The sequence below is a fragment of the Palaemon carinicauda genome, chromosome 14, assembly GCF_036898095.1.
Source record: "Palaemon carinicauda isolate YSFRI2023 chromosome 14, ASM3689809v2, whole genome shotgun sequence".
Taxonomy (NCBI): Eukaryota; Metazoa; Arthropoda; class Malacostraca; order Decapoda; family Palaemonidae; genus Palaemon; species Palaemon carinicauda.
The window spans coordinates 125739449-125756948 of record NC_090738.1 but is presented as its reverse complement, the minus strand read 5'-3'; the positions used below and the strand labels follow the sequence as shown (position 1 = coordinate 125756948).

The 17500-nt window shown below is 33.5% G+C and overlaps 4 protein-coding genes across 4 annotated transcripts in view; all 4 read right to left on the bottom strand.

The window, feature by feature from the left end:
- Positions 1-338, bottom strand: part of LOC137653003 (adult-specific cuticular protein ACP-20-like) — a gene marked incomplete at its 5' end in the record, with an annotated part of 1077 nt that extends 739 nt beyond the window's left edge. Inside the window, one exon of the mRNA XM_068386396.1 lies at positions 216-338. Coding sequence (XP_068242497.1) covers positions 216-338 — 123 coding nt within the window. The remainder of the gene's footprint in view (positions 1-215) is intronic.
- A 4136-nt stretch (positions 339-4474) lies between these two features.
- On the bottom strand, positions 4475-6241 carry LOC137653344 (adult-specific cuticular protein ACP-20-like). Its single transcript, XM_068386714.1, has 4 exons — positions 6205-6241; positions 5472-5588; positions 4935-5075; positions 4475-4634 (listed from the first exon to the last, which is right to left on the bottom strand). Exons 1-4 carry the CDS (start codon positions 6214-6216, stop codon positions 4509-4511), a joined length of 396 nt encoding a protein of 131 aa, XP_068242815.1. The 5' UTR covers positions 6217-6241; the 3' UTR covers positions 4475-4508.
- Positions 6242-10142: 3901 nt separating this feature from the next.
- Positions 10143-17017, bottom strand: LOC137653343 (adult-specific cuticular protein ACP-20-like). Its single transcript, XM_068386713.1, has 4 exons — positions 16981-17017; positions 11115-11231; positions 10589-10729; positions 10143-10268 (listed from the first exon to the last, which is right to left on the bottom strand). The coding sequence occupies exons 1-4, from the start codon at positions 16990-16992 to the stop codon at positions 10143-10145; spliced, it is 396 nt and encodes a 131-aa protein (XP_068242814.1). The 5' UTR covers positions 16993-17017.
- Positions 15192-16404, bottom strand: LOC137653342 (adult-specific cuticular protein ACP-20-like; the record flags this gene model as incomplete). The annotated part of the gene is made up of 3 exons (XM_068386712.1): positions 15192-15317; positions 15813-15953; positions 16282-16404. Coding segments are annotated over 3 exons (390 nt in total), but the record flags the coding sequence as incomplete, so codon positions are not given.
- Positions 17018-17500: the final 483 nt, after the last annotated feature.

Sequence of the window (17500 nt, the reverse complement as noted above, 5' to 3'; positions counted from 1 at the left end):
TTTTGAAGGAATTTTTAAGAAACAGAAAGTGAATAAAAACATCATTTGACGATAAATGTTAAAATATTGATTAATGCTATATTTTGCTATTTTTATATTGTTAAAAGGTTAATATAAATGGAAGGAGTCATGAGCCTAGGAAACGTCAAGCAAAAATTCAAATTTCATTAAAAACACTTTTGAAAATTATTGAAAAGATGGCCAGATGTTCTTACTCCATATCCATGGCCACCTCCATGTCCATCGCCGTGGCCACCACCATGTCCACCTCCGTGGCCATAGCCATCTGGATGGGCCATAGATAAGCTCACGATAGCGAGGAGGACCAGAACCTGAAAGAAGTAGATAAGAGATTTATTTTTTCAGATAAATTCAATCGGTTACAATAAGTAATTAACCTTTAGTAGATCGTAGATCTAGTGATAAGATCTTCTTTAGAAAGATTCGAGGTTCGAGTTACTTTTAAGGAATTACTGTTAACAAATTGAATATGTAAGTGAAAGGGAAAATAATCTTTGAATTTGTTTTAGAATTTCCCATGGAAATATTTAGTAAAATTAGGTGTTTTTTTTTTCGTGAAGTCACTTTTTTCTGGCAAATAATTAATGAACCGAACTGTGATTTTCACTGATAGTTCTTATGATTGAATTAAGAACCAATAGTTAACTATTGTCACTGGTGAAATTCAGCTGTCATGCTGATTCTGGCTCTTTGTCGCCCTGAAAAAGTAAATATGAAAAAAAATTCCTCCACCGGGCACCACTTTTTTTTCCCTTTACATTGCCATACATTTATTAGTGAACGTAAATAGATAAAAATCACATTTCTTCGTGCGTTACTTAGTTATATATCACACTTCATCTTTCAAAAACTTTCATCAAAGTATCATGATATTTTCAGTGACTAACAGAGCGAGTCATGATGTCTTTGGAGTGTTGGATCTTGCAGGAGATGAACATGAGTGAACTGACCAGAATTGAACAGCTTCCTTTATATATGTGTCTGATGCAATGATGCGACCTTGGATGCTGGCTCTCTCTCTCTCTCTCTCTCTCTCTCTCTCTCTCTCTCTCTCTCTCTCTCTCTCTCTCTCCCCAAAAATCCAACCGGTCGAATTCTCACGTACACTTAAGGCCCATGAAATTCAATACAGGTTTGTCATGAGAAAATTTCCGGTTAATTCAAATGACATTGTAAAACTTTCCAGTCGAGGTTTCATTTTCGGCTGAAAAGTTATGTAAAAGGTTAGAATAGTAGGTAGTAGGTTGGCCAAGGGACCATGGTCTTCCACTATCTTGGATTATGGTTCTCTTGCTTGAGGGTACATGGGGCACACACCGTTTCCTTATTCCTTTCCCTCACTGGGCTATTTTCCCTGTTGGAACCGTAGGGCTTATAGTATACTGTTTTTCCGACTAGAATTGTAGTTTAGCTAGTAATAATGATAATAATGATAATAGTAATAATAATAATAGTGATAATAATAATAATAATGGTAATGATGATGATGATGATGATAGTAGTAGTAGTAGTAGTAGTAGTAGTAGTAGTAGTAGTAGTAGTAGTAGTAGTAAATGGGGGCCAGGTGGTTTGATCAATTAAAGTGAATAAGTGACGATAGTTTGACAAAAAGTGTACAGTTTTGGAAAAGAAGAGGAAGAAGGCCCTCAGAAGATGCTGGTAAATACGAGTGAAATAAAAAAGTAGAGTTCATATTTTATTGAAAATAAAAATGGTTGGTGCAATGACTCAAAGGTGATAGAGGTAGTTGAATCAGTGGAACATCAAAAGTTCAAACTTGCAGCAAATGTTTTTATTGAGAGTTAAATTGCAGGACAGGATTGGAAATGAACCTATAATAGAAATTATTGATTGCCGGTGATGTGCCTTCTATTAAAGTATATTCAGTAATTAATAAAGTTTATTGTAAAGGAAGTTAATTCATTATTCAGTTATAAAGTGATCTCTGTCAATGACTAACCGGTGTTTTGTTATTCCTGAGCCCCAATAAAGGAGAAAGTTAATATTATTGGGACGTGTGTATATAAACACAAACCCATATATATATATATATATATATATATATATATATATATATATATATATATATATATTGTGTGTGTGTGTTTGATATACGTGTTTCTAAATTCAACATTGACTGTGCAATTCCAAGTCACGAGAACTCACTGGAATGCTGGTTTATTGTGCATGGAATATTCCATCTGTCTCAAATGCTTTCGGTGCAGATTTCATTGTCGGACCTTTTGTGTTTCTTTGCATCTTAAACTGAAGGGATTATTCAATGGTGGTTTAGTTTGTAGGGCCTTTGTCCTAGTTGTCTTTCTCCTAGATGGGCTTTTGTCCGAATCCCTTTGTCAAACTACCTTTAATTTTGTTTGTTTATTTTTTTTCCTCAGTTTAGACATCCTCAGTATGCCTTGGGGGAGTGTAGTGATATCCATATATGGGAAGAGGCAGTGCTGGAAAGCTCTCTCTCTCTCTCTCTCTCTCTCTCTCTCTCTCTCTCTCTCTCTCTCTCTCTCTCTCTCTCTCTCACACACACACAATATGGTACAGATTTAGGGATCTTTTTATTGCTTATCCTTTTTTTCCTATGAAAGGTTGTGCAGAATGATGTTTTGTATGTTATTCAAATAACTCTCGGGGAATATTGTTCAATTCTTAGATATTACCATCAGTAATTATTTTATTCATAAGGAAAAATCCCTCCTTTTGTAAAGGTAATTATACCATTCCACTTAAGTGAAAAGTGAATGATAATGGAGCCGATAATTAATTAACCTAATTTTAAGCCGACCTTATCAATAGAATCTGTAATCCAAAAGTTAATCTGTAATATGTTGGTGTTATGTCATTTCAAGTGTAGTATTATTACAAGTTAATTCAAAATCCATGAAGGTTAGGTAATTTGAAACCAAAATGGGATAAAGTTATAAAGTAATCAAAACCTAAATCAGGTTGAATCAAATTAAAATTTTGTAGAATAAAAATTTGAGTAATCAAGACTTCCTGTGCCATAAGCTTATTTTTTTTACTTCAAATTCTATTCAAGGTTTTAAATCTATAAGTCTATTTAAGTGGAGTATTATCCGCAATAATCTCTTAAGTACTATTTAAATCAATAAATTACAAGTCGATTAGATTAGCTTTTATGTTAGGGAATATCAAAAGTCATTAGATCAGATTACCTTCAATAAGTTGTAATTGTAAATGTTCCTGGATGCCCAACACCGATTGGACGTTTCTTGATAGAGTGAAGAATATATCTCAGAATAGTTCAGACTTTTTTTTTTAACTATATTTTCTCATAGCATTGAAATTGATATTTCTTTTCTGGAAAAATTCAGTTTAATTTTTATTGACATCTAAAATATTCGATGCTGGAAAGGGTTTTGCACCAACGCTTTTGTTTTGGAAATATTTTTGAATAAGGAAGCAGTACTGGAAAAGGTTTTGTACCAATTGGCTGTACTGGAAAGAAATGTTTCCAACAGTGTGTTGTGCTGAAAACATTTTTGCACCAGTAAGTTGTATTAAAAAAAGGTATGCACCAGTAGTGTATGGTGGAATAGGCTTTTTCACTAGTGTGCTTTACTGGGAAAAGTAATCACATTATTGAATTTACTCCAACCCTTGTATTGCTTGTTGCTACCTTAGGTTGATTTTAGGTCCCAATATTGGAACTTCGTGACAAGTGTTTGCAGTCTGCCCTGCGTAACAAATTTTTCATCCTATATTCTTAATATTTATCGATGCTGATTAAGTCTGTTACTGAGTAAAGCGGCTATTCCAGTACCCCTCCCAGGAAAAAAAAAAAATTATTTGTCTCGTAAATAGTTTATATTCAATGCATTACTGATAGATCTTGTCTGGTGTAGTTAAAAGGTTCTTCATTTGGGGTTTCAGACGGAATTCAACTATCATAGAACAAACGTTAGTGATTGATGTTTTGATGCCGGTTTTTCTACTGTTATCCTATATTTGGTGATCTATTGGTATATAGGTATGCATACGTATATGCGCATATAATTATATGTATGTATAAATATGTATGTGTAGGTTTATATATATATATATATATATATATATATATATATATATATATATATATATATATATATATATATACATATATATATATATATATATACACACACACGCATACACCAATGGTTTTATATTTTATGACATTTTTGTGTTGAAGATGTTGTCAAGCTAAATTTATATACCGTTTAGCTTAAGCACCTTGGTTTTTTGACAAATATATTAGTTGAAGCTTATTGAACCATTTGGGTTATTAATTGCATTGTAACCTTTACATTTGAATGTAGATATATTGGAAATTTTCTTGGTGTAACTAAAAACTTCAGTTTATTTTGTTTATAAATAGTTTTATTTTTCACTTTATAAGTTTTGATACATTAAATACAGTACTTATAAATTTGTGTCAGATTAATCGAATCGGAATCGTTTTTCATGTTAGTTCTTCAGTGATATCCATCTCCGTGATGGTCGAAAACGACGGCTGGTCCGTAATAGGCCGGATGTTGGGCCTTTCCGGAGTAGCTGACTTTAGCCACGAATCCGTTGTAGTGATCGGCTGTGTAATCCACCTGTTAGTGAAAAGAGACAGTTACGATTAACTTTATTTCTTTACATTTTTTTTCTAGCAAGACTTCAAATAGCAAAGTAATAAAAATACTCGTAATCTCGAATTAACAAAAAGTGAACATTGTCAAAAATTTCTTTTTGTAGTTCTTATTAAATAACAGTTATTAGAAAGCATTATGTTGAAACCCAAATGAAGATTCCAAAATCCTGACTTGTTCAAAAGAATGTAATGATCTTATTAGTATTATTAGATTACTTTATTGTTAATCTATTTTTGTTAAATGTGAAAAATGTTGACTCACGTGTTGTTTACGACCATCAGGAAGAGCAACACTATATGATCCATAGACGTTGCCCTTTCCGTCGGACTTCTCGTTCTGGCCGAAGTTAGGTCCCTTGTAGTCTCCCTTGACACTGTAGTCGAAGTGGTAGGGGATGGGGCCCTGTGGGGGGGGGGGGTCGGGGGGGAGTTGACATTGCATATTGTAAAGATTTTTAATTGATTGACATGAAAATCTCATGAAGATATGTAGAGTAAAATCCTCTAAAGTTAAATTTCCAAATTTGATCCTCTTTAAAGATTTAATGTTACATGTATGTGAAGGAAAGATAGGTGATTATTTTGAAGGAATTTTTAAGAAACAGAAAGTGAATAAAAACATCGTTTGACGGTAAATATGAAAATTTTAATTATTATACTTTGTTATTTTTATCTTTCTAAAATATTAAATAAAAAGTAAATATAGGAGGAGTCATGAGGCTAGGAAACGTCAAGCAAAAATTAAAATTTCCTTGAAACTTTTTCGAAAATTATTGAAAAGATGGCCAGATGTTCTTACTCCATATCCATGGCCACCTCCATGTCCATCGCCGTGGCCACCACCATGTCCACCTCCGTGGCCATAGCCATCTGGATGGGCCATAGATAAGCTCACGATAGCGAGGAGGACCAGAACCTGAAAGTAGATAAGAGATTTATTTTTTCAGATAAATTCAATCAGTTACAATATGTAATTAACTTTTATTTGACCATAGATCCAGTGATAAGGTCTTTTAAAAATATTTGGAGGTTTAAGTTATTTTTAAGGAATTACTCTATTCCTGTTATCCAATTAAATATGTAAGTGGAAAGGAAAACGATCTTCAAATTTGATTTACAATTTTCGTTGGAAATAATAAATAAAATCGGCGAAGTAATTTTTTTTTTTCTTTTTTTTTTTAAGAATGTGAAGTCACTTTTTCTGGTATATAATAAATAAACCGAAAGTTGATTTTCACTGATAGTTTTTATGAGTGAATTAAGAACCAATAGTTAACTATTGTCACTGATAAAATGTAGCTGCTATGCTGATTCTGCCTCTTTGTCGCCGTGAAAAAGCAAATATAAAAAAAATATCGGCTCCACCGGTCACTGTTCTTTCCATTTTTCCATTACATTGCCGTACATTTTTTAGTTGATGAACGTAAAAAAGAAAAAGAAAGTCACATTTCTTCATGCATTGGATAATTATCTATTACACTTCATGTTTCAAAAACTTTCATCAAAGTATCGTAAGATTTTCAGTGACTAACAGAGCGAGACATGATGTCTTTGGAGTGTTGGATCTTGCAGGAGACGAACAAGAGTGAACTGACCAGAGTTGGACAGCATCCTTTATATATGTGTCTGTTGCAATGATGCGACCTTGGATGCTGGCTCTCTCTCTCTCTCTCTCTCTCTCTCTCTCTCTCTCTCTCTCTCTCTCTCTCTCTCTCTCTCTCTCTCTCTCTCTCTCTCTCCCAAAAATCCAGACGGTCGCATTCTCACGTACACTTTAGGCCCATGAAATTCGGTACCGATTTGTCATGAGAAAATTTCCGCTTAATTTAAATGACTTTGTAAAACTTTCCAGTCGAGGTTTCTTTTTCGGCTGGAAAGTTATGTAAAAGCTTAGATTAGTAGGTAGTAAGTTGGCCAAGGGACCATGGTCTTCCACTGTCTTGGATTATAGTTCTCTTGCTTGAGGGTACATGGGGCACACACCGTTTCCTTATTCCTTTCCCCCACTGGGCTATTTTCCCTGTTGGAACCGTAGGGCTTATAGTATACTGTTTTTCCGACTTGAATTGTAGTTTAGCTACTACTACTACTACTACTACTACTACTACTAATAATAATAATAATAATAATAATAATAATAATAATAATAATAATAATAATAATAATAACAATTGATAATTATGATAATGATAATGGTGATGATAATGATAATGTTGTGACAATGATGATGATGATGATGATGATGATGATAATAATGATAATGATAATATTAATACTAATACTAATAATAATAATAATAGTAGTAGTAGTAGTAGTAGTAGTAGTAGTAGTAGTAGTAGTAGTAGTTGAAAGTTGGGGTCAGGTGGTTTGATCAATTAAAAGGAATAAGTGACGATAGTTTGACGAAAGGTGTACGTTTTGGAAAAGAAGAGGAAGAAGGCCCTCAGAAGATGCTGGTAAATACGAGTGAAATAAAAACAAGGTGTTCATATTTTATTGAAAATAAAAATGGTTGGTGCAATGACTCAAAAGGCGATAGAGGTAGTTGAATCAGTGGAACATCAAAAGTTCAAACTTGCAGCAAATGTTTTTATTGAGAGTTAAATGGCAGGACAGGATTGGCAATGAGCCTATAATAGAAATTATTGATTGCTGGTGATGTACCTTCTATTAAAGTATTTTCAGTAATTAATAAAGTGTCTTGTAAATAAAGCTCATTCATTATTAAGTTATAAAGTTATCTATGTTGTATTGACTAACCGTGTCTTATGATTCCAGAACCCCAATAAAGGAGAAGGTGAATGTTAATGAGACATGTGTATATAAACACAAACCCACACACATATATTGTGTGCGTTTGTTATATGCGTGTCTAAATTTAACATTGACTCTTTGTGCAATTCCAAGTCACGAGAGCTCACTGGAATGTCGGTTTTCTATGCATAGAATATTCCATTTGTCCCAAACGCTTTCAGTGCAGATTTCATTGTCGGACCTTCTGTGTTTCTTTGCATCTTAAACTGAGGGGATTATTCCATGGTGGTTTACCTTGTAGGGCCTTTGTCCTAGTTGTCTTTCTCCTAGATGGTCTTTTGTCCGAATCCCTTTGTCAAACTACCCTTTTTGTTTTTCGTGTTTATTTTTCTCGCCGTTTATTCATCTTCAGTATGCATTGAGGGATTGTGGTCATATCCATATATTGGAAGATACAGTTTTGGAAAGCTCTCTCTCTCTCTCTCTCTCTCTCTCTCTCTCTCTCTCTCTCTCTCTCTCTCTCTCTCTCTCTCTCTCTCTCTCTCTCTCTCTATATATATATATATATATATATATATATTTATATAGGCCTATATATACACACACAGTATATATATCTTAATATGTTACATACTTTGTTACTGATAGTGGCCTTTACATTGTTCATCATTGGTATCCAATAAAAAATCTTGTACAAAATAATGTAACGTAAGTTACTCAAATAACTGACTGGAATATTGTTCAATTCTCTGGTGTTACCATCAGTAATGAATTTATTCCTCAAGGAAAAATACTTCAATTTGATTAGATAGTTATAACTATCTAATCAAAAAGAAAATATAACAATTATATATGATAATGGGGAATGCAATAATTAATTTACTTCAGTTTAAGTTTGCTCTAATAATAGAATCTGTAGTCTAGGGGTAAATCTTTAATGTGTCGGAGTTATATGAAATGTTTTATTATTACAAGGTAATCCAAAATCTATTTGATAAAGTTACGAAGTAATCAAAATCTAAATGAGATTAAATCATTAACATTTCTTACAATTAATATTTGATTTATCAAAACTTCAGATGCCATAGGGTCATCTGGTTATTCTAATTCCATTTAAGGTTTGAAATCTAAAAATCTATGGAATTGAAGTATAGTCTGCAATATTATCTAAGTACTTTCTAAATTAATTGATAGAAAATCGATTACATTAGCTTTTAAGTTAAAAAATCTGAAAGGCAACTAGAACAAAAGATTAACCCCATTAGGTTTTAATTACCTCCGCCAACGAAGTTGGAAGGAGGTTATGTTTTCGCCGCTGTGTGTTTGTGTTTATTTGTGAACAGCTTCTTGGCCACAATTTTAATCTTGAGTAATGAAACTTGCAGGGATTAAATGTTATGTAAAAAAAAAATGGACAGGATTAAATTTTGGAAAGTCGTGGTCACGGTCAAGCAAAATGTCCAATTCGCGTAATCAGCCATAACTTTGGACATCGTTGTCATAGGGACTTCAAACTTGGTTCATATTTGAGTGAATGAAAATCCTCGCCAATTAATACATGTTAAGTTCAAAGGTCAAGGTCGAGAAATAAGCTCTACTGAGTGCCCATCTAGTTATAAATGTTATGGGGCCATTCATAAAAGACGGGATATTTACGGCACAGGAGCTGTGATGAATTCATCCAAGTAATTTTGAATTATCCTTTTTTAGACACTGATTTTTTTGCCTAACTGTAAAAGTAATATTTATTTTCGGTAACAAATTTGTTTCCTTTTTATTGAATACTTGTGAGAGAATTCGATACTGAAATGGATTTTGCAGCAGTAGGGTTTGCACCAATAGGGTGTACTGGAATATTTTTGCACCATTAATGTTAATTGGATAAGGGTTTGCACCAGTAGGGTGTGCTAGAAGAAGCTTTGCACCAGCAGTCTGTATTGGAAAAGGCTTTGAACCAGTGGTCTGCACCGGAAAAAATTTCACACCAGTAAGTGGAACTAGTAAAGGTTTTGGGCCCAGTGGACTGTACTTACAAAGGTTTTATACCAGTAGGGTGTACTTGTAAAAGGATTTGCATTAGTAGGCTGTACTGGAAATGTTTCTGCTCTAGTTTGCTGGAAAAGAATCACAGTTAATTGTTCCAGCCATTAGTGTACCTGTTGTTTCTTTAGGTAGATTATAGCAGCTAGTATTGGAAATTCATGACTAACTTTCCTAGTCTACCCTGTAAAAGAAAATATTTTTCCCTTATCCCCAATATTTCTCATTGCTTGTAAAGTATTTTGCATAGTTGAATGGCCTTTTCAATCCCCCGAAAAAATAATTCTTGTGGATTTGAATGTTACGTAGTCAATGTATTATTGAAGGGTCTTGCCCCTTGTTTCAGACGAATTCAACTATCATACGGTAATTGTGAGAGTGAATGATTTCTTAATGTATTTTTTTTTTCATTCTTATGCTCTCCTATATTGAGGAAATGGACTAGTGTATGGGTATACATACGTAGATGCCTAAATGTTTTTATATTGAAGATATTGTGAATCTACCTACCTTTTTGTTTGTTAGGATAAATTGGAAGTTATCTAGAAGTAACGAAAAATTCAACCCTTTTACGTATAAATAGATTTATTATTCCCTTTAAGCTTTGATGCAATAAATACAATACATATAAATCGGGGTCAGATTAAGAGAATCTGAATCGTTTGTTGGTAGTTCTTCAGTGATATCCATCTCCATGATGGTCGAAAACGACGGCTGGTCCGTAATAGGCCGGATGTTGGGCCTTTCCGGAGTAGCTGACTTTAGCCACGAATCCGTTGTGGTGATCGGCTGTGTAATCCACCTGTTAACGAAAAGTAAATTAAATACAATCAATTTTGAATTAATATTTTGAAAAACAAATTTCCTTTTCGGTTTTCATTTATGGTAATTTGGCGAGACTTCGATTTGTAAAATGATATAATCGTAATCCCGATATATAAATCAATCGATAAAAAGAAAAATAAATATTTGAAAAATAAATATTAGAAAATATTACGTTGAAAACCAAATAAAAATTCCAAAAGCATGACAAATTCAAAATTACTTCACGAACTCAATAATATTATTAGATGATTTATTGTTAATCTATTATTGTTAGATGTGAAGAAAAGGTTAACTCACGTGCTGTTTGCGACCATCAGGAAGAGCAACGCTATATGATCCGTAGACGTTGCCCTTTCCGTCGGACTTCTCGTTCTGGCCGAAGTTAGGTCCCTTGTAGTCTCCCTTGACGCTGTAGTCGAAGTGGTAGGGGATGGGACCCTGCGGGGGGGGGGGGGTTGATATTGTATATTGTAAAGATTTTTAATTGATGAAAATCTCATGATGATATGTCGAGTAAAATGTTTTAAAGTCAGATTTCAAGATTTGATCCTTTTTAAAAATTTTAAGAATTATATGTATGTGAAGGACAGCAGATTAGTTTGAAGGAATTTTTAAGAAACAGAAAGTGAATAACAACATAATTTAACGATGAATGTAAAAATATTGTTTAATGTTATATTTTGTTATTTTTATCTTGCTGAAATATTAAATAAAAGGTAAATATAAATGGGAGGAGTCATGAGGCTAGGAAACGTCAAGAAAAAATTTAAATTTCATTAAAAAATTTTTGAAAATTATTGAAAAGATGGCCAGATGTTCTTACTCCATATCCATGGCCACCTCCATGTCCATCGCCGTGGCCACCACCATGTCCACCTCCGTGGCCATAGCCATCTGGATGGGCCATAGATAAGCTCACGATAGCGAGGAGGACCAGAACCTGAAAGTAGATAAGAGATTTATTTTGTCAGATAAATTCAATCAGCTAAAATCAGTAAACTGCTTTTAGTAGATCATAGATCCAATGATAAGATCTTTAGAAAGATTCGAGGTTTGAGTTACTTTTAAGGAATTACTGTTAACAAATTGAATATGTAAGTGAAAGGGAAAGTAATCTTTGAATTTGTTTTAGAATTTCCCATGGAAATATTTAGTAAATTTTTTTTTTTTTTTTTTTTTTTTTTTTTTTTTTTTTTTTTTTTCTCTCCGTGAAGTCACTTTTTCCTGGCTAATAACTAATGGACCGAACTGTGATTTTCACTGATAGTTCTTATGATTGAATTAAGAACAAATAGATAACTATTGTCACTGTGGTGAAATTCAGCTGTCATGCTGATTCTGGCTCTTTGTCGCCGTGAAAAAGCAAATATAAAAAAAATATCGGCTCCACCGGTCACTGTTCTTTTCCATTTTTCCATTACATTGCCCTACATTTTTCAGTTGATGAGCATAAATAAAGATAAAAAAAAAAAAAAAGCAAATTCTTTTCTTGCATTGCATAATTATCTATTGCACTTCATCTTTCAAAAACTTTCATCAAAGTATCATGATATTTTCAGTTACTAACAGAGCGAGACATGGTGTCTTTGGAGTGTTGGATCTTGCAGGAGACGAACAAGAGTGAACTGACCAGAGTTGGACAGCTTCCTTTATATATGTGTCTGTTGCAATGATGCGACCTTGGATGCTGGCTCTCTCTCTCTCTCTCTCTCTCTCTCTCTCTCTCTCTCTCTCTCTCTCTCTCTCTCTCTCTCTCTCTCTCTCTCTCTCTCTCTCTCTCTTCTCTCTCTCTCTCTCTCTCTCTCTCTCTCTCTCTCTCTCTCCTCAAAAATCCAACCGGTCGAATTCTCACGTACACTTTAGTCCCATGAAATTCAATACAGGTTTGTCATGAGAAAATTTCCGGTTAATTCAAATGACATTGTGAAAATTTCCAGTCGAAGTTTCTTTTTCGGCTGGAAAATTATGTAAAAGGTTACTATAGTTGGTAGAAGGCTGGCCAAGGCACCGGTCACCGTTGAGATACTATTGTTAGAGTTATTGGTCCTTTGACTGGGTTCCTATCTGGTTACGGATAATTTTTCCTTTCCCTACTTATACACTGAATAGTGTGTCCAATAGTTCGACCTCTGCTTTACATATTCTACACTTTTTTCATACACGTAGTATAGCCAAAAGTATTCCTCTTCACTCAAGCGGTTAACTGCTGCACTGTAATTTTTTAGTGGCTACTTGCCTCTTGGTAAGGGTATAAGAGACTCTTTAGCTATGGTAAACTATTGCTTTTTAGTCTTTGGTAGTGCCCTAGCCCCTGTCTCATGACCTTCCACTGTCTTTGGTTAGAATTCTCTTGCATGAGGGTACCCTTAGGCCCTATTCTGTCTATTTATCTATTCCTTATTACCTTTCCTCAGTGGGCTATTTTCCCTGTTGGAGCCCTTGGGCACATAGCATCCTGCTTTTCCGACTAGGGTTGTAGCTTACCCAATAATAATAATAATAATAATAATAATAATAATAATAATAATAATAATGATAATGATGATGATGATGATGATAATTAGTAATAATAATAATGATATTATAATAATAATAATAATAATAATAATAATAATAATAATAATAATAATAATAATAATAATAATAATAATAGCAGCTGAAAGTGGGGTACAGTTTGTTTGATCAAGTGAAGGGAATGTCTGGCGATAGGTTAACGAAAAGATTATGTTTAGGAAAAGAAGAGGAAAAAGACTGAAAAGGGCGCTGGTAAGATTCTGTGAATTTGTATTATAAAGGATTGTTCGTATTTTATTCAAGATAAAAGTGTTTGGCGCAATGTGTTAAAAGGCGATAGAATTGCTGATGATACTCCATCTATGTAAGTATATTAAGCGGTTGATAAAGTTTCCAGAAAGGGAATTTCATTGCTTATTCAGTTATAAAGCGATATATGTCCCATTGACTAATCGGTGGCTTATTCTAGAACTCCAATAAAGGAAAAATGGAATGCTAATGGATCATTGTTAAATGCTGTAAACGCAAATTCACCCATATATATATATATATATATATATACTGTATATATATATATATATATATACATATATATGTGTATATATATATTTATATATATATATATATATATATATACATGTATATATGTGTGTGTATATATATATATATATATATATTTATATATATATATATTTATATATATTTATATATATATATATATATATATATATAGTGTGTGTGTTGTTGTTGTTTCTAAATTTAACCTTGACTCTTGTGTAATTTCAAGTCACGACAGCTCACTGGAATTCTGGTTTTCTGTGCATGGAATATTCCATTTTATCCCGAACGTTTTCTGTGCAGATTTCATCGTTGTTCCTTTTGTCTCTCTTCGCATCTTAAACTGAGGGAATTATTCCGTGGTGGTTTAGCTTGTAGGGCCTTTGTCCTATTTGTCTTTCTCCTAGATGGGCTTTTGTCCGAATCCCTTTGTCAAACTACCTATTTTTTCCTCTTAGTTTATCCATCTTCAGTATGCCTTGGGGGAGTGTGGTTATATCTATATATGGGAAGTGGCAGGTCTAGAAAGGTCTAGTCTCTCTCTCTCTCTCTCTCTCTCTCTCTCTCTCTCTCTCTCTCTCTCTCTAGTATGGTATAGATTGTGTTACTGTTAGTAGCCTTTGTATTGTTTAAGATTTGTATATCCAATAGAGGGCTTGTGCAGAATGATGTATTTCATGTTATTCAAATAACTCAATGGGAATATTAACAACTGTATATGATAATGGAACATATATTAATTAATTTACCTCAGTTTAAATCATCTCTACCAATAGAATCTTTAGACTGTACTTGGAAAGATTATTCATCGGTAGCTTGTACTGAATTTTTTTTTTTTTTCTCAAGTGGGCTGTACATGAATAAGGGATCACAGTACTTAAATTGCTCCATACATTAGTGTACAGTCACTCATATAAGTTGTTGGATGTCAGGATGTTTGAGAGAGAGATATCCATTTCACCCCTTTTTGGACGACGGGTGTCTGGGAGCGCGAAATAGGTAGTTGGGTATTCGATCGGTTTCGCGCTTCCAGACACTTGTCGTCCAGAAAGGAGTGAAATGGAAATCTCTCTCAACCACCCGGACATCCCCCAACTTATATGAGTAACTGTACATGTTGTCGCATTAGGTTGATTCAACCAGTCTATCCTGCGTTAACAAGTTTTGCATTCCTTTAGCCCTAATATTAGTTATGAGATATTTTTAGTATTAGTAGAAATAGTAGTAGTAGCAGTAGTAGTTGTTGTTCTAGGTGCCTCTTTCCGGATAAAGTTTTAAATAGATCTTGTCTGTTGTTGCGTAACGCTTCTATATTAGGGTTTCAGACAGAATTTAACTATCATAGGGCAAGTGTGAGAGTTGATGTTTTGATGTCTGTTTTTCTTCTAGTGCTATCATGTATTGGGGAAATTGATGTATATATAGTATACATACACAGTATGTGCATATAGTTTCCCCCTATGTATATCTGAATATACTGTATGTATATATACTGTATATACATATAATACACATATAATTGTATATGTATTAACACATTTTTGTGTTAGAGATTTTTACACTATTTACCTTTTAGTTTATTAAGAACCTTCCTTTTTTGGAATATTTATTAGGTTATGCTTATTGATTCATTTGGGTTAATAATTGCATTTTTAACCTTTGGATTTTTATATATAGTTATATCGAAAATTTTCTTGATGTAACTAAAACTTCAGTTGTTATGTAAAGATAGTTTTATTATTCTTTTTAAATCTTTGATACATTAAATATAGTATATATAAATTTGGGTTAGATTAATCGAATCTGAATCGTTTTTCATGTTAGTTCGTCAGTGATATCCATCTCCATGATGGTCGAAAACGACGGCTGGTCCGTAATAGGCCGGATGTTGGGCCTTTCCGGAGTAGCTGACTTTAGCCACGAATCCGTTGTAGTGATCGGCTGTGTAATCCACCTGTTGGTGAAAAGAACCATTAGTTACGATAAACATTTTTAAAAGAAAGTTTTTTTTTTTTTCTATTTTCATTTATGGTAATTGGCGAGACTCTTCAAATTGCAAAATGATAAAAACATTCGTAATCTTGAATAATAAACAAATTATTTTCCCCCCTTTTTTTTTAAGAAATTCCGATTAAAAAGTTTCATGTTGAAACCCAAATGAAGAATTGAAAATCATGACTTGTTTTAAAGAATGTTCATATATAGTTAATGGTGAGTTGTAATCCAGAATTTTGAAACCAATGAAAAACACCTTAAAATCCGTTTAGATTTTTTTTTTTTTTTTTTTTTTTTTTTTTTTTTTTTTTTTTTTTTCAAAACATTATGTCGAATTCCAAATGAAGTACCACAAAGCCTGTCTCATCCAAAGCAAAGTTACGAATTTATTTACATTATTAGATTACGTTATCGTAATCCATTTTTGTTGAATATGAAGAAAAGGTTAACTCACGTGTTGTTTTCTACCATCAGGAAGAGCAACACTGTATGATCCATACACGTTGCCCTTTCCGTCGGACTTCTCGCTCTGTCCGAAATTGGGTCCCTTGTAGTCGCCCTTGACGCTGTAGTCAAAGTGGTAGGGGATGGGACCCTATTGGGGGGGGGGGGGGAGTGGACATTGCATTTTATAAAGCTCACTAATGGTCTCATGAAAATATGAAATTAAATATTGTACAAGATCTTAAATTAACTGATAAATTGTTTTTTTAAGAAACGGAAAGTAAATAAAATGTAAATCTCATTTTTGACATATCTGAAATATTAATTAAAATCATTATTTTTATTCTGCTAGAATTTTTATTTTTTATACTAACTGGTTGTAGGAATCATGATGGCATTTGAACGATGTATCAAGAAATTTCATGCATTTATGTACACTTCGTTAAAACATATTTGAAAATATGGTCTGATATACTTACTCCATAACCGTGGCCACCTCCATGCCCACCGCCGTGGCCACCACCATGTCCACCTCCGTGGCCATAGCCATCTGGATGGGCCATAGTTAAGCTCACGATAGCGAGGAGGACCAGAACCTGAAAGTAGATAAGATATTTATTTTATTCTGATAAATTCAGTCGCCTACAATCATAAATTTGCTTTTATTAGATCGTAGATACAATGATAATATCTTGGTTAAAAAGATTTCGTGGTCTAAGGTACTTTTAAGGAAATGATCCTGTTGTAGAAATAAGTACGTGAGTGAAGGGGAAAATATCTTTGAATTTGTGTTAGAATTTCCCATGGAAATGGGTAAATTTAGAGTAGGCGTAGTTTTTGAGATTTAGAATTTTTTTTTTTTTTCATGGAAACTATTAGTCTATTTTTTTTTCTGAGAAACTATTATGAACCAAACGTTCATTCACTGATAGTTATCATGCTTGAATTAAGAACGAATAATTAACTATTGTTAGCAGGTGAAACGTAGCTGTCACCATGATTCTGTCTTTTCATCGCCGAAAAAAAAAATCTTGGCACCACCGGTCACCATTTTCCCTTTTTTTTTCCATTTCATAGCCGTACTTTTTAGTAAATAAAACTATCACATTTTCTTCATTGTTTATGTAATTATCTATCGCAATTAATCTTTCAAATAATTGAGATTTTCAGTTACTAACAGAGCGAGACATGATGTCTTTGGAGTGTTGGATCTTGCAGGAGATGAACAAGAGTGAACTGACCAGAGTTGGACAGCTTCCTTTATATATGTGTCTGTTGTAATGATGCGACCTTGGATGCTGCCTCTCTCTCTCTCTCTCTCTCTCTCTCTCTCTCTCTCTCTCTCTCTCTCTCTCTCCCAAAAATCCAAACGGTCACATGCTCACGTACACTTAAGGCCCATGAAGTTTATTAAAGGTCTGTCCTTAAGAACATTTCCGGTCAAGTCAAATGACATTGTGAAATATTCCAGTCGAATTTTTTGTTTTTTTTTAAAGTTATGTAAAAGGTTAGCATAGTTGAAAGAAGGGGTCAGATGGTTGGCCCAAAGTGTCATAAGTCGATAGAATCTCTGATAGTACGCCTTCTATGTATCCCCAACAGTTGATGATGTTCCTTGGAAAGGAAGTTATTTTTTTATTCAGTTGTAAAGCAGTCTAATTGGTATTAACCAACGAGGGTCTTGTTATTCCTGAGCCC

Bases quoted from the DNA above. Each gene is read 5' to 3' on its own strand.
- LOC137653344 (XM_068386714.1), bottom strand. The intron at 5,076-5,471 runs GTAAGAACATCT...CCCCCCCCACAG, and splicing joins GAGGTGGCCATGGATATGGA to GGCCCCATCCCCTACCACTT. The intron at 4,635-4,934 runs GTGAGTCAACAT...TTTCACTAACAG, and splicing joins CTGATGGTCGTAAACAACAC to GTGGATTACACAGCCGATCA.
- LOC137653343 (XM_068386713.1), bottom strand. The intron at 10,730-11,114 runs GTAAGAACATCT...CCCCCCCCGCAG, and splicing joins GAGGTGGCCATGGATATGGA to GGTCCCATCCCCTACCACTT. The intron at 10,269-10,588 runs GTGAGTTAACCT...TTTCGTTAACAG, and splicing joins CTGATGGTCGCAAACAGCAC to GTGGATTACACAGCCGATCA.